The 14,460-nt window shown below is 34.7% G+C and overlaps 1 protein-coding gene across 1 annotated transcript in view; it reads right to left on the bottom strand.

Moving 5' to 3' along the window:
• Positions 1 to 14,460, bottom strand: part of LOC117167001 (condensin complex subunit 1) — a 90,508-nt gene that overhangs the window by 66,842 nt on the left and 9,206 nt on the right. The window contains exons 2-3 of the mRNA XM_033351532.1: positions 3,444 to 3,578; positions 3,204 to 3,379 (exon numbers count right to left, since the gene is read on the bottom strand). Of these exons, the coding sequence (XP_033207423.1) occupies positions 3,204 to 3,379; positions 3,444 to 3,578 (311 nt within the window). The remainder of the gene's footprint in view (positions 1 to 3,203; positions 3,380 to 3,443; positions 3,579 to 14,460) is intronic.

Here is a 14,460-nt window from a genome sequence, read left to right as displayed (position 1 = left end):
GTAATAATTATCATATAAAAAAATGTATGTAGGAAATAAAATATATGTGCAAAATATAATCGTTTATACTCGTTTCCACACCATCATTAAGGTAGAGTGAACAGTGAGTTTTTTTATTGTGGTTTTCCCAGTGGGTTTAGTCCACACCTTTAATCCATCTCTGAGCTTTTCAAAATTGATCTCCACGCTCTCTTTGATCCTTCTCCAGATATTTCTTGGTTTTCATTCATTCTTGCCTTCCACCTCGTTCTTGACGGTCCAGGTTCGCTGATTCCTTCTTCGATTTCACTAATTGATTGAGTTTCTTCCTCCTCTTCCGTGTTTTCTTCTTCTTGGTCCTTATCCCCTTCATTATCAGCCTTTGTATCTCCGATATCTTTAACAATTCGTCGACAAGTCTCGCTTTATCCATCATCTGAGTCATCTAAGATTTCAGGGACGTTCTCACACGAATTTCCATTGCAGTGAATACAAATTCTGTGCCGCAACCTTTCTTGCATTAGCAGGAGAAGAATTTCAGAAGAACTTCTCGAGTAGGATCCTCACTTGTCCTGATTGGAGTGAGTCCAGCCTTAGTTCTCTTCCATCCCCAGTCTTTTGGATTCTTCATGACTACGTACCAAGTTTGGACTTGATGGTAAGTGCGGAGAGCATGCTTCGTCGCTGATCTCGTGAAATGTGAATATCGGAGGGAATCCAAAGAAATATCTGTTCCAGATGCTTCGTATAGGACAATGAAGAATTTTGCTTCATCTACAGCAATGTCATCAGGACAAACAATCTTTTTCTTCAAAACTTAAACTGTATGATTTAAGATCTCAGAATTTTTTAGCACTTTCAGGAACTTAGCCTTTCCTTTTCATAGCATTATATTTCATATTTTTTGCACATACACTACATTTCCTACACATATTTATATAATAATTATTATCAAGACATATATACATTAACAGTTTGTTATAAGTACAACCGCAGGATTCCGCCGTGAGCGGGTTCTAATCTGAAAAACTGCCCTCGCTTCCAGCGAAATCACGGTAAAACTTGCAGCGATAACCACGTCTCACGACCATGGGATAGATGGTTACAGTCTGTGACGGAAACAATACGACGATCCGGCAAAAGTCTCGTGCGCACTGAGAACACGGAGTGACCCAAGGACGACCTCCTTCTGCATTTTTCCTGCGAGTTGTTTCGCATACTGTTGACAAACAGGGATGGTTTTCAGGCTATTAGCTAATGAAAGCTTGGCACTTCCAAGAGCGCCGATGATAAGGTAGATTAGTTTAACAGAATATTCCGGGTACAATCGTCGCAATTCCCTTATAAGGTCTCTATACCTCTCTTTCTTTTCATTGTCCTTGGCTATAATGTTCTTGTCAGCTGGTGCCGAAAATTCAATAACGAAAAAAACGAACGGGGTTACATGGCACAACTGCATTCTCTGTGGTGTAGGAAACACCTGGAGCTATCGCACTTTTCGCATCAAGGTCTGCGAAAACATGCCGAAGTACTCCAAAAAGGGGCTATGTAAGCAGAACGCCTACTCTATCTAAGCCAGAACAAGCCGGCAACAGAGAAAGAGAGGCGACACTCAGGACAACCGCGGGCAGGCAACCGATAGAAGAAGAGCGATGCTTTACGACCCGGAGAAACATCAACACCTAGGGTCCTCTCAAGCCTAAAGATTTGGCTGAAATGGATGATGAGCTTCGTGGACATTTTTCCAGAAGAATCCGACCTTTGGACTATCAATTGTTGTGTGTATAATGCAGCGACAGCTTTGGCCGATGCGAACCGTAAAACAAAACCAACGGTTGATCATAAGACCAAAAGATGAATGGACCAAGTCACCATAATGATAGGCTGCGCAAGACAGTACGCGTCCCGCATTCGGTGTGTGATTGACATCACATCTGGCAGACATTTTACCGCAAAGGTTCGAAAGTTCGCGCGCGAACACTGGACCCGTTATCACACACTTAACAAGTCAAAGCTGCTGGCCATCATGCAGCATACTGTTGAGAGAATACGGCATGCCAAGACTGTGTCATTTCCACCTTAACATACCGTCGCCACATTTCGAGCCAAGACATTCCCGATGCTAGATCATACCCCGAGCATTTAGCTCACATACTATCTAGTTACCTCACACATGCGGGAACGACCTACATCCAAAGGCACAATGAGGCACGAAGAGTGCTTGACAGTAGAAGTCCGATAACTTGTCGTCCGATAAGTGTACACTCCCCTTAAAACGTCATCACGCATACGTCGAGAATGATAAGTGCCGCATATACTGGAACTTTATATTCTCGACAGTTGTTTCTGTTGCACACTCGATACCTGACATGGTCCTTTTTCACTTCGAGAAGCGAACCATCTTCGTCATCGAATTTTCGGCACCAGCTGACAAAAACATCATAGCCAAGGATGTACATCACAGTGCCCGAAATATTCCGTTAAACTAATCGTCCTTATCATCGGCGCTCTTGGAGGTGCCAAGCTTTCACTCGCTAATAGCCTGAAAAGCATCCCTGCGTGTCAACAATATGCTAAAACACTTGCGAGAAAAATGCAGAAGGCGGTCGTCCTTGTTCTCAGGGTGCACGAAACTTTTGCCGGATCGTCGTATTGATTCCGTTACAGACTGTAATCACCAATCTCACGGTTGTGAGACGTGGTTGTGGCTGAAATTTTACCGCGATTTTGCTGGGAGCGGGTGCAATTTTTCAGATTATCACCCGCTCCCGGCGAAATCCGGTGGTTGTCCTTATGACTAATTTTTAATTATATAAGATTCAATTTTAATGTATCAAAAGTGAAAAAGATTACAATTTAGCTTATTTATGCATGTATTTATGTATTATTATTATATTTTTATTATTATATTTATGTATGTATGCATTTGCATTGATTATGACAACGTATTATGTGTCGCAATATTTTCTTAATATTCTACTTATGTCAGTGCTGTCCGCTAGTCAGTCACAGACATTCAAATGCTTGTGCAGTCTTTCCCAGTACTCCCCTCCATGCGACGGTTCTCCGCAATGAGGTAGTCTCACCGAGGCTATGCTCGGTGTGCAAATTAAGACTACGCTCATCTGCTCTCTGTTAATGCGTGATTATAATTTTTATTTAATCTACATTTAATTTCGTAATTTGTGTTAAAAAATAAATTCAAAAATAATTATTATGGATACCTTTCCTATATTTTCGATGTCGTTTGAATCTTTTTGAAAATGATTATCTATGTGACATATAAATGAAGACCACAAATAGGCTAACATTTTATTTGCACACAAAAACTCTACTCTCATGCTGTGCGTATCGTGTCCTTGAAGATCCTCTTCTAGATCTTCGACTAACATTCTAACGGCTGAAAAATGAACCAAAAATCGAAAATAAGATCAATTAAATCAATTTAGAACATTAAAAATTACCTTTTGTTATTCTGTCGAAAGCCCGTAAAAATACTTGTATCTCTAGTTTGGTTCCATGAACAAGAACGGAGAAAAACGTGTCAAATGAATCCAGAATAAAAAGTGTGCGCTTATTTTGCAGTTCATTTTTTGTAGCTGGAAAAAAAAATATTTAAGCTAACAATATAGTATGTACATTAGTCCTCTCTCCAATCTCATCTATAGTCTGTATAATATTGCGGGCGCCTGCACCGAAGGAAAAGACGATTGGATGCAGTACCGAAAAGCAGTACGACGCTGAAAAGGGATCGGCCCACGGAGGCGCTGATATCCCAAGCGTGAGTGTGTACACGTCGAGACTGAAGTAGCGAATACCTGTCTTAAAAGGGTCTGGTGCATGTGCTGTATGAAGTATTTGGTCGTTTCCACGGAAGGTGTCATTTTTCTGTCACCGTGATATTATAGGCAAATATACACTTAAAATACAAGTTATATTGCATTAAAATGTACAGACGGACTCCCCAAAATAGGTACAAAGCTTACTGTCAGTACAGAAAGCGTCATAAAAATATTTTTTAATAGATTTAGGTGAAAGCAGACACCATACAAAGGAAACATATGTGCTTCTAAAATTATCCAAGTATCATATATTCTAATTGCCCTAGATTTGCAATATGCACAAAATGCGGATACTTTTCTTTTGATCAAAAACGTGTCGTATTAGTCGTATCAATATCCCCTTTGCGTAGGAATTTAGTGCTTATTTAATGTTAATATACGCCGCAGAAACTAACTTTTTTGCCAATAATTTTAGTCAAAAACAAACAGTAATCCTAACTTCAGCTGGAGCCACAACTTCAACATGTGAAACACGGTAACTATTAGTAGTAGCAGTGTAGTAATGCTGGCCTCACGTGGTTGATATGTGGAACGGAAACAATCAGTGGCATCAAATTCTCCTTTGAACAAGAATTTAGTACTTATATAGTGCTAATAGATGCCGCATAAACTGAATTTTATGCCTCGTAATTTTGGACAAAAACCTGTAGTAATGCTAACTTCAGCTGAAGCCACAAATCCGGTATGCAAAACTTGGCAACTAGTATTGATGTCCAATTCTTCTTTACGCAGAAATTTAGTGCTAATTAACTGCGATTGATTTGTGCACAACCTCTGGACCAGCCCTATTCGATTCCTTGAAAAGATATCCGTAAATATATAATTCAAAGTGGTAGTACCAAAAACCTTCGACAGAGAGCACAGCAGCGGCCTCTACCAGTTTGATACTATCCGTTATGTGCTGCTATGGGATAGTAATAGTTATTATTAAAAATATTTTTTTTACAAAAACTAAGTAATGATACGTGTTATAAAATTTAATATAATTATTCTGTGGAAGTTTTTGCGAATTATTTTACTGTTCCATTCCGAAGCAAATAGATTATTAGAATGCGAAAAGATGATTCAAGGGAAAGATTACATTTCAAAACTATGTATATTGCCTATGTATGCCTATGTATATTGTTTACCTTTTTACATTTAAAAAAATTAATGAAATTTGAAGTGTGAAATATTTACGGTCTATATTAAGAAGAAGGAATTTATCATATAAAAAAGTAAATAATTATCTAAATCAAATTCTTTCATACGAGCAAATGGAATTCTTTTCTATTCTTACCTCAATGAAATTTCAAAATATTGAATCGGAATCATTGTCTCACATCGACTCTGTTTCTCGCTTCAAATTTTATTTACACTACAAATTAACTTTCCGAAAAAAACGACAAAAAAGACTTGATTTAATATGAATAAAAAAATTACTTCTTTCTCCATTTTTTTTTGTTAGTAAAATACAATGTTTGATGCAAAAATCAAAATCTAACTAGAATTGCCTGTTCATATATGACGGCCGAGAGTAAAAGCCGTCTAAAATGAGTTGCCAGAAGAGAAGAGGTTTCAGTTTTCGTGTCAACGCAAAGAAGACTTTGAAAAATGACGGGAGCGGAAACGGAATGAATGAACGTTAGCATAGAAGCGAACTGAAATTATTCCGCGGGGAAAAACGGTTTTGGACTTCAACCCGCTTTGGCTCCCAATCTGAACTCAACCCGCTTTTACTACCAGTCTCAAATTTAACACGTATTTGCTCGCGCCGGAGGGCCGTACCTTTTTAACATATGAGGTTCCGTGTTGATATTCTGACTTGCAGTATTCATGTTCCGTTTCTACCAGATTTGTATTATAAATGTCGTAATCTTTGATTAAGGAGTTTTAATTTTTCGTTTTTTATTTTAACATATTAAATTCAAGCCTAAAGTTTTATATTTTTCTTCATTATATCACATAAAGTTAATTTACAAAGTTTGCATAATACTGTTATATATTTGAAAAAAAACATTGACCAGTTTGTAAATTTTTTTAGTTTGCGAAAACTACAGCAATTTATTGTAAAAGCTTGTAATTGTATCATTATATATAATAATATCAATAATAATATTTTTAATGTGAAGAATTTCTGAAAATAAAATCAAGAATCTATAACGACAAAATTTGGACAACCGCCCTACCGAAGGTGTTCTCGCGTTGGTGTTACGGTAGGGCTTGAGCTTTCCTCTCATGACTGACGGCTATGTTGACGGTAGCACTGCTACTGACGCTGATAACGAAGAGAAGAGGGACTAAGAAGAATACCAAAACCCAAATAATATTGGAGATTATATTAAAAACATTAAAACGCTTGTCGCTTCCTGAAGATCGTCGTGGCGTCCCTGGAGCCACAGCTGGGGGCCACAGCATGCGGGACGGTGGCGATGGTGAGCTGCGAGATGGTCAGGCAGATCTCACTAATCAAACAGCTGGCCAGCAAGAGCATCTGCGGCAAACTGTAAGCAGTGGAGCATCAACTGTATCTGCTAAGGATGCTTTGGCTAGCGTTAGCTATTTGCAGCCAACCACTTCGACAGAAGTACCGTGGAAGAGCATCAAGTGGGATACCACAATGAAAAATGAACTGTCGCGTCTCTATTACGAAAGTGCAAAGTTTGAAAAAAAAAATGGAAAAAGAATACTCTTTACTAATCTACACATCACAGAAGACAAAGCAATGGAGATTAAGCAACAGGTTGATTTAGCGTGGAAAAACGACGGCAACAAACATAAGTTAGGGGAAGTCGCGCCATACAGTTAAGCAGGGGCAAAAGATTTTCTTCTTCAACCTATTGATGATCCAACACCACCAAATCATCAAGAGGTGGATGGCCTAATACAACCAGGGGCAGAAGCAGGTTCAGCAACCAAAAAAGCGACGAAAATGAACATACCATATGCACATCTGATGTTAAGCACCTTTATTTTTTGGCAGGGAAATGTGGGCAAAGTGTGAGGAGAGAACATAATAGACTTTTCTTAGTTAAATACCCAGAGCTAGCCACTAAAATAAATTAGCAGAATCTGGCAGATTAAAAACGTTCAATCTCTGTAAACAAATTGCTTTCGAATGTTGAAATAGCTACTATCAAAATGGAAGTGGACCAGCAACTTATTATTGATGAACTCCCCTTGGAAGATGTGTACAACGAAGACTTGATTAAAGCTAACGGCATTGGTGCTAGAGATAATGAACATTATGTACCGGATCCATCATAACATCTGGATATTAATAACGATGATCTGGATAGCGAAGTCCCAGAAAAAACACAGCAACTTGAAAGGAATTTTGGTCGTGCTTTACTAGAGTGCAGGTATGTCGAATCAACACTAAGGCATTCTTTGCCCAAAATTAACATCACAAATGATCTGTATGCACTAATAGAAAACCTAAAGGGCAAGGTTTTACCTACGTATTTGAACGTAACACAAACTGTGTTAGTGGTGCAAACTCTTGTATAATGCGCAGCTGTAGCAACCGTTAGAACGTTGGGTCGCAGAACTAGGCCTGCAAATGCAGTTTTTGTCCCAGCAAGGGATCGAGATGCACCATAGAAGATCAGGTTGGATATGGATGTCAGTGAAGTAAGGTGCAAATTGGGTCGATTAACTCAATATAAAAAAGGAAATAGATCCACAAAGCTGATAAACCATGTTACTAAAATCATCTACCCTCGGCACATCGAGACATTAACACCAGCAATATTGGATGAGATTTTGGACTTCCAACGGCAGAGACTTGATGTTCTTACTGCCAAACTGCGTCGATACAAGAAAATTAGTGCATATAGGAAACAAAATCGAAACTTTCAGACAGATGAAAAAAGGTTCCATTGTGAACTGCGTGTAAAAGAAAATAACCAGCCAGACACTGAAGTCCCTCAATGTCTGCCATCAAATTAATGAGTCAGGTTGTATTGAAACTCTCCGTATCGTAAAGGTAATTTTAAATCTGGGCAGTCAATAATAGAGAGACCCTAAGTGCTTGAGATGTCTAGTAACGAAACCAGCCCTATGCATCGCCCCCACTCTTTCTGTTCTCTTAGCATCCGGAGTGGTATCGTAGTTCAAATAAATCCAATAGATGGCGCTCCGATCAGATATGCCTGCCTTTGCGTTGTTATGTATAGCAAAAACATTCAAATGCATTAAAAACTTAATTTTTTAAAATGAATATTAAAGGAAGCACAAAGTTTTCAGCAACAATAAGAGAACCTGTAATTAGTAATCCAAAAAATTCATTAAAACATGTAATTTGATATTAGGGAAATTTTATATGAAGGTGAGTATTTTGAAAATAGTTTAAATTGTATTCATACTTTTCTATTGTTTATTTTGCTAATGTAATTAATTATTGTTATAAAAAATTGTATTTCTTGCAAATTTCAAACATTGATTGATAATATTCCTTGAATAATAATAATAGTAATAACAATATTTAACCAATGATAATTCGCATTATTATATACTTTTTTATTAATTCGTGTATACATTTCTGCTCTCTAAATATATATTTACACGTTATTTATTTATAATCAGCGCGGAGACTTGGTCGGGAAACCGAAAATGAACGAGAAAAAAACGGGAAATTACAGGGAATTAAATTGATTTTTACTTTATCTACAGTTGTAGGGCATATAAGTGAAAATAATTGTCATTTTTATTTTATAAAAGGGAGTTGGTACAGAAATAAAATTTCCCTTCGGACAAGGGATTTTCGATAGTTTGTAGGAAAGAAATATTCTTAAATGTAGCAGAAGTGCGGTGCGTAATAATAAATGGATCAATTATTTGTTGCTTAATATACATGAAAAATATCTTGAAAAAAAAATTAAAATATATTTATAAGTATCGCAGTAATGATAATGATGATATTATTAAGCAGATATATTAGTATTGTGTATGGAAAAATGTCAATCATAGAGGAAAATAATTATTTGGTAAACATTCTATTTTTGGTGCAACTATTTTTGAAAGCGCTTTTTTACACAATTAAGAAAATAAAATAAAACAGTGCGACTATATAAAATAATATGCAAACTAAATTTTTTCTTTACTTTAAAAATATTTTGTTGAAATAAAAATCGTTTGGAGAATGAGGAAACTTTAATTCTATAAATTGGAATACATTACTTCTTTGAAAAATCTGTTTAATTAATTTTGAATACAGAGAGTTGTAGCACAATTATTATTTTCTGCAACAATATATCAATTTATACATTGAAAAACACTTTTTATACTTAATAAACAATGATTTTGATATTTACTGTGTTTTTAATTACAAAAACTCGGCTGGCTGTGAGACACACTTGTACCTAACGCTGGGACAGCGGATACCCGGCCGGGCCGTAGTTTACGCGGGAGAAAATCCATTGAGCCATCAAATTAAAAAATCAACAGCTTGAAAAACACTATTCCAATTAATCTAAAACTTTCCAGAAAACTTCCTGAACAACTTTCTCACTGACAGTTTTCGCTTGCTCAAAATTCGCTCGACTTTCAAATCGCTGGAAGCTGTTTGTGCACGAATTATGCACCGTCTCGGAAAAAAATTATTAACAATTTTTTAATAAATATTTTGAACTTTCGCTAGCGTCATCCGTCGCAGAACACGATAATGCATATTTTAATCGGAGAAAAAATTAGTTTTTCAGAAATAATTCAAAAAATAAAAAAGGTACAACTTTTTCTATAAGGAAAAAGATGCGGCATTAAATTTTAATTGTGAATATATATCTTAAAAATTAAAATTCAAGACTTTATTTTCAAGTGCTCAGGGCCCTCCCCACTCAAGCAAAATTATTCTGTATCTCCTTTTTGCATCCGGAGCCTCAATTATTTTCACTCATATTCCCTGCAATCGTAGATAAAGTAAAACTTACTTTTCTAAATTGACAAAAATTACTAAAATATTGAGAACTTGAATTTTGCTACGATCAGAAGTAAATGCCCGGTTTTTAACTCAATTCCGGGTTTTTTCCCAATTTCCCTTTAAAGCCGCTACCCTGATTATAAATAAATTATATATAGATATATATTTTTTAGAAAGCAGAAATGTCTAGATTAAATAAAATAAAAAATACATTGTAAGGGGAATTATTGTTTAAATATTATTTGAAATTGAAATGGCACAGGCTAAGATGGTTACTGCCCAACATATCGAAGGAATTTTTGGTTAGAGTTGGATTTTTATTTGATTATTTTTCACAGGGCTATCCCGTTATATATCATCAGTCATGGAAGCATTTTTATAATGCAATCAAGTGAACTGATGAGAGCAATCTGCCCCGACATATTGGACAAAGCCTGGTTTTTACCCCATCATTGACGGACTGGGTAACAGTCAAGTACAGGATGGGGGGACCTACTGTTTAGGTGAGTTCCGAACCACCAGAACCTCGGTAAAGGTACATAACAAGATTTCCAGAGGTACCACCTCAGGGATCGAACTTTGGACCTCTGAGGTGAAGTCCGAGTGTCCAACCGAATAAGCCACCGAGGCTCTTTTTAAATATTATTATTAATATTATTAATAAATGTTAGAATTTTTGCTATACATAACAATGCATACGATACCCCTCCGGATGCTAAAATAACAATACCCCATACACATACACACGCGGTGCATAGGGCTGAACGAAACAATTACATTTATCCCTGCCCCTATGTCTACCATCAAGCTAATGAGTCAGGTTGTATTGAAACTGTCCGTCTCGTACAGGTAAATTCATATCTCGGGGGTCAACAAAGGTGTCCGTGTCCGTTAGGGAGAGGTAGCTTAATATGGGATTTCCTATACCTTTGGTCGGGGAATCACGTTAACTGTCCGTAAACAGAGGTGTCCGCTCTGGAGAGGTGTCCGTAAGTAGAGGTTTCACTGTATATATAACTTATCTTTCTACATTTTCCATCAAATTAATATATTGTTAGACTTTCAAACGTGTCAGTCACACCAAAACTGTGATATTAAAATATTGAATAATGTACAATAAATAAATACTTTGCACAATTTTCCTTTGCAATACATTAATTGAAAATAAATGTAAACATGCTGAAACAAAATAATTAAAATTCTAGTCACCATTACAAATTTATATTGAAAAGTTAGTCGCCCCAAGCACCCTGACAGATACTTCGTATGGGCGGTTGCTTCTTCCGTCGGAGAGGAGAGCATCAAGTACGCTTCCACCACCACCCTTGCTCTCCAGGCGAAATAGTGGTGGACGCTGAACATGTGTTCCTGGCGGGAATTTCCCCTAGCTGGGCATGCTGGTTTAAATTATTGAAATCATTGAAATATTTGGAAAATAATTGAAACTTTTTAAAGCGAGTGCAACAAATACCCTGATATCTTTTTAATCCTTCAGGACCACTTCGAATTAATGAAATATATTAAGAATACTAATATGTTTAATATATCGTATGAAATATTTTCAAATCGATCTGAGATTTTTTAAGCACTCGAAAAATTATTTCAATTTTTAAAATACCTGAAATTTTTCAAAATTATTTGAAATACCTTGAAATGATTTAAATTACTTAAAAATTCCTTGGAATTTTTTCTAAATATTCTTTAAAATCTTCGGAAACGCCTTAATATATTAGGAACTCTTTGAAATCCTATAAAATTCCTTAATTCTTGCGAAAAAATTCTTGGAAAGCCAATGAAATATTATAAAATCCCGTAAAACTACATGAAATCGGATACTTTCTGAAATCCTTTAAAATTTATTAAAACTATTAATTAATTTATTATTAATTAATTAACTATTTTACAGAAAATTTACTTTTTGTTTGCAATTTATATTTTGGCGTTGAAAAATTAACTGAAATCTTTTCTGGATGCAAGTTTAACTTCAAAAAAATGTTCTTTTTTTCTTCTTTGATTGAGTTTTCAACTATTTTGTTTCAAAAAATTTGGAAGAATCACTTTCTTAAGGAATCATTTTTTTCTTGAATATTTATTTTTTTTCAACTCATCTCTTTGGTTGAAAGTTGAACTATTTTTTTTAAATAATATTTTTTAATTGATAATTCAACTACTTGGGTAAAAGTTAAAGTACATTGTTAAAAAATTATTTTTTTTATGAAGGCTTATATCTTTGATTGAAACTTTAAATTTTTAGTCGAAAAGCCTTTTTTGGTTTAAAATAAATTTTTTAACGGAAAATGTAACTTTTCCATTTTTTTAAGATTGATCTTTTTTAGTTGGGAGTTCTCCTTTTTTAGTAAAAAAAGAATTTTCTTGGTTTGAAATTCCATGTTTGTTGTGTAAGAATGCATTAGTTTCGTAGAATATTAACTTTTTGCTGAAGTCATATTTTGGTTTGAAAATTTAATTTTTGTATTCTTTTGTTTTAACATAAATTTCATCTTTTTTAATTGAAATATCAACTTTTTGTGAGGAATTGATCTTTTCAGGATAAAAATTAAACTATTGTGAAAAAAAATTTAATTATTTAGTTAAAAAGTCATTGTTTACAGTAAGAAATTTTTTTGTTTAAAATAAATTAATAAATTTGAAAATATTCATTTGTATCAGAACTACTGTGTTATTTCGTTTATAAAAGATTATATGTTAAAAATATTACATGATTAAAATGCTGGTATTTGAATATTAATGATTTAGGAAAATTAAAAATTAGTCAAAGAAAAATCAGGGAAATTTAAAAATGAAGTTGTCGGGAACCCTGCCTCATTCTACTAGCAATAATGACTAGCAAACAAATTCTTGAAACTAAAAATTACGTGTAGTTAAGGGGGGGTGGAGTAATATTTTGTTTCAATTTGTAACAGGGGAAGGGCGGGTCTTAGAGAGGGCCTATAATCCGTTACGTAATTTATTTACGACCACTAATATTAATACATTTACTTGTTTACGTATAACTTTCATTTAATGCATTTGAATTCTATGAAATTTTTAAATTCTACCGTAAGACCCGAGAAATGAATGATTGTTGAAAATTCATTTATTTCATTGAAAGGAAGCAGGCAGGCCGCGGTACCTTGAGATCGTCTGATTCTCTAATGAATTATAATTCGTATTTAGAAGAAAGGACTTTAAAAAAATCCCTCTCCCTAGTCAGAATTTGTCACCATTTGAAAGTTTCTTTTTCTAAATGTTATCTAAATAAAGTACTACAAGCAGTTTTTAGAGAAGAAGTATTATTTCAGAGAAGAAACATTTCTGAATTATAATATAAATTTTTTACTTTGTTACAAATGTATCTGTTTTTAGTTGAAAATTATTCAACTAACTGGTTAAAAGTTAAACTATTTTGTTAAAAATAAATTTTTTTGATATATAAGGTTCATCGCTTTAATTTTAAATTTATCTTCACTTTGTGAAAAATTCGTCTTTTATGTATAAAATTCACCTTTTGGCATAAAATTCAATTATACCAGTTGAAAATTCATCATTCAAGTTAAAAATTCATAATTTTGGTTGAAAATTAATTTCTTTAACTAAAAATTTAATTGTTACATTTTTAGATGAAAATCGATCAATTCTAGTTCAAAGTTAAACAATTTGTATGTAAATTGGTATTTTTTAATTGAGAATTCGACTATTTCATTGAAAATAGGCGTATTTTGTTAATAAATTGATTTTTTTGGTAGATACTTATCTTCTTTTCGGTTAAAAAATAATGTACCCTTCTTCGACGAAAAATCACCGTTTTGGGTATAAATTGATCTTTTTGGCCAAAAATTCATGTTTCTGATTGAAAATTCAACTATTCCAATTAAATATTTACAATTTTAATTAAAAGATTCATCACTTTCTTTGAAAATGTAACTATATTTCTAAAGTTAGTTTTTTTGTTAAAAGTAATATTTTTAAGTAGAAATTTAACTTATTCGAATTGAAAATTCCAAAAACAAATCCAATTTTTGCGGAAAAAAACAAACAGTATATAATCATACATAATACGTTTTCTATGTCATCCTATCCTGTCCCTTGTTTCTTTTTAGCATATCTATTGTCCATGGACATAGGAAACATGGGACTAGACATGCCATCCTAACTTGGGCGAACGGGGTGGATTTAACGGGAGGGAACATCAAAATATGGCGGACATCCCCCCTCATTACATCAACCCCGCAATAGCATGGCTAGTCCCTTCTTTCCGATTTCCATGCTACTGTCTCATCCACTTCTTCTTTTGTTATTTTGTTCCCTTCCTTCATTTCTCCTTGGACTATCCTTCTCTTTTCCCTCTTAATCGTATTTTGCTCTCCCCCTAATAGACCCTTGAAATACTTCGTCCACTCACCCATTTCTATTTCTTCATTCACGCCCTTACTTCTCCCTCTTTCCCTTTTTATTAAATATGAAATCCTACCTTCTTTGATCGCTTTATCTACTTCTTTCTTGTATTTCTCCTTTCGAGCATCCTCTCATGTTCTCCTGTTGTACTCTTCACTTCTCCTTTTCACCATTTTCTTACACACTCTTCCATTCTCTCTTTGCTCTCTCAGAATTCTTCGTTCAACAAGTCTTTATTTCACCCTTCTCTTTATTTTCGTCTCTGTCTCATCCCTTACCTTCTCAATCGACCCCTTTCACCTTTCAGTTAAAGGGCCTACTCCCTCCTCTTTTCCATACCTGACA

The sequence above is a fragment of the Belonocnema kinseyi genome, chromosome 2, assembly GCF_010883055.1.
Source record: "Belonocnema kinseyi isolate 2016_QV_RU_SX_M_011 chromosome 2, B_treatae_v1, whole genome shotgun sequence".
NCBI lineage: Eukaryota > Metazoa > Arthropoda > Insecta > Hymenoptera > Cynipidae > Belonocnema > Belonocnema kinseyi.
Note: the sequence above shows the minus strand (reverse complement) of the source record. Positions and strands in the feature narration are given on the sequence as shown.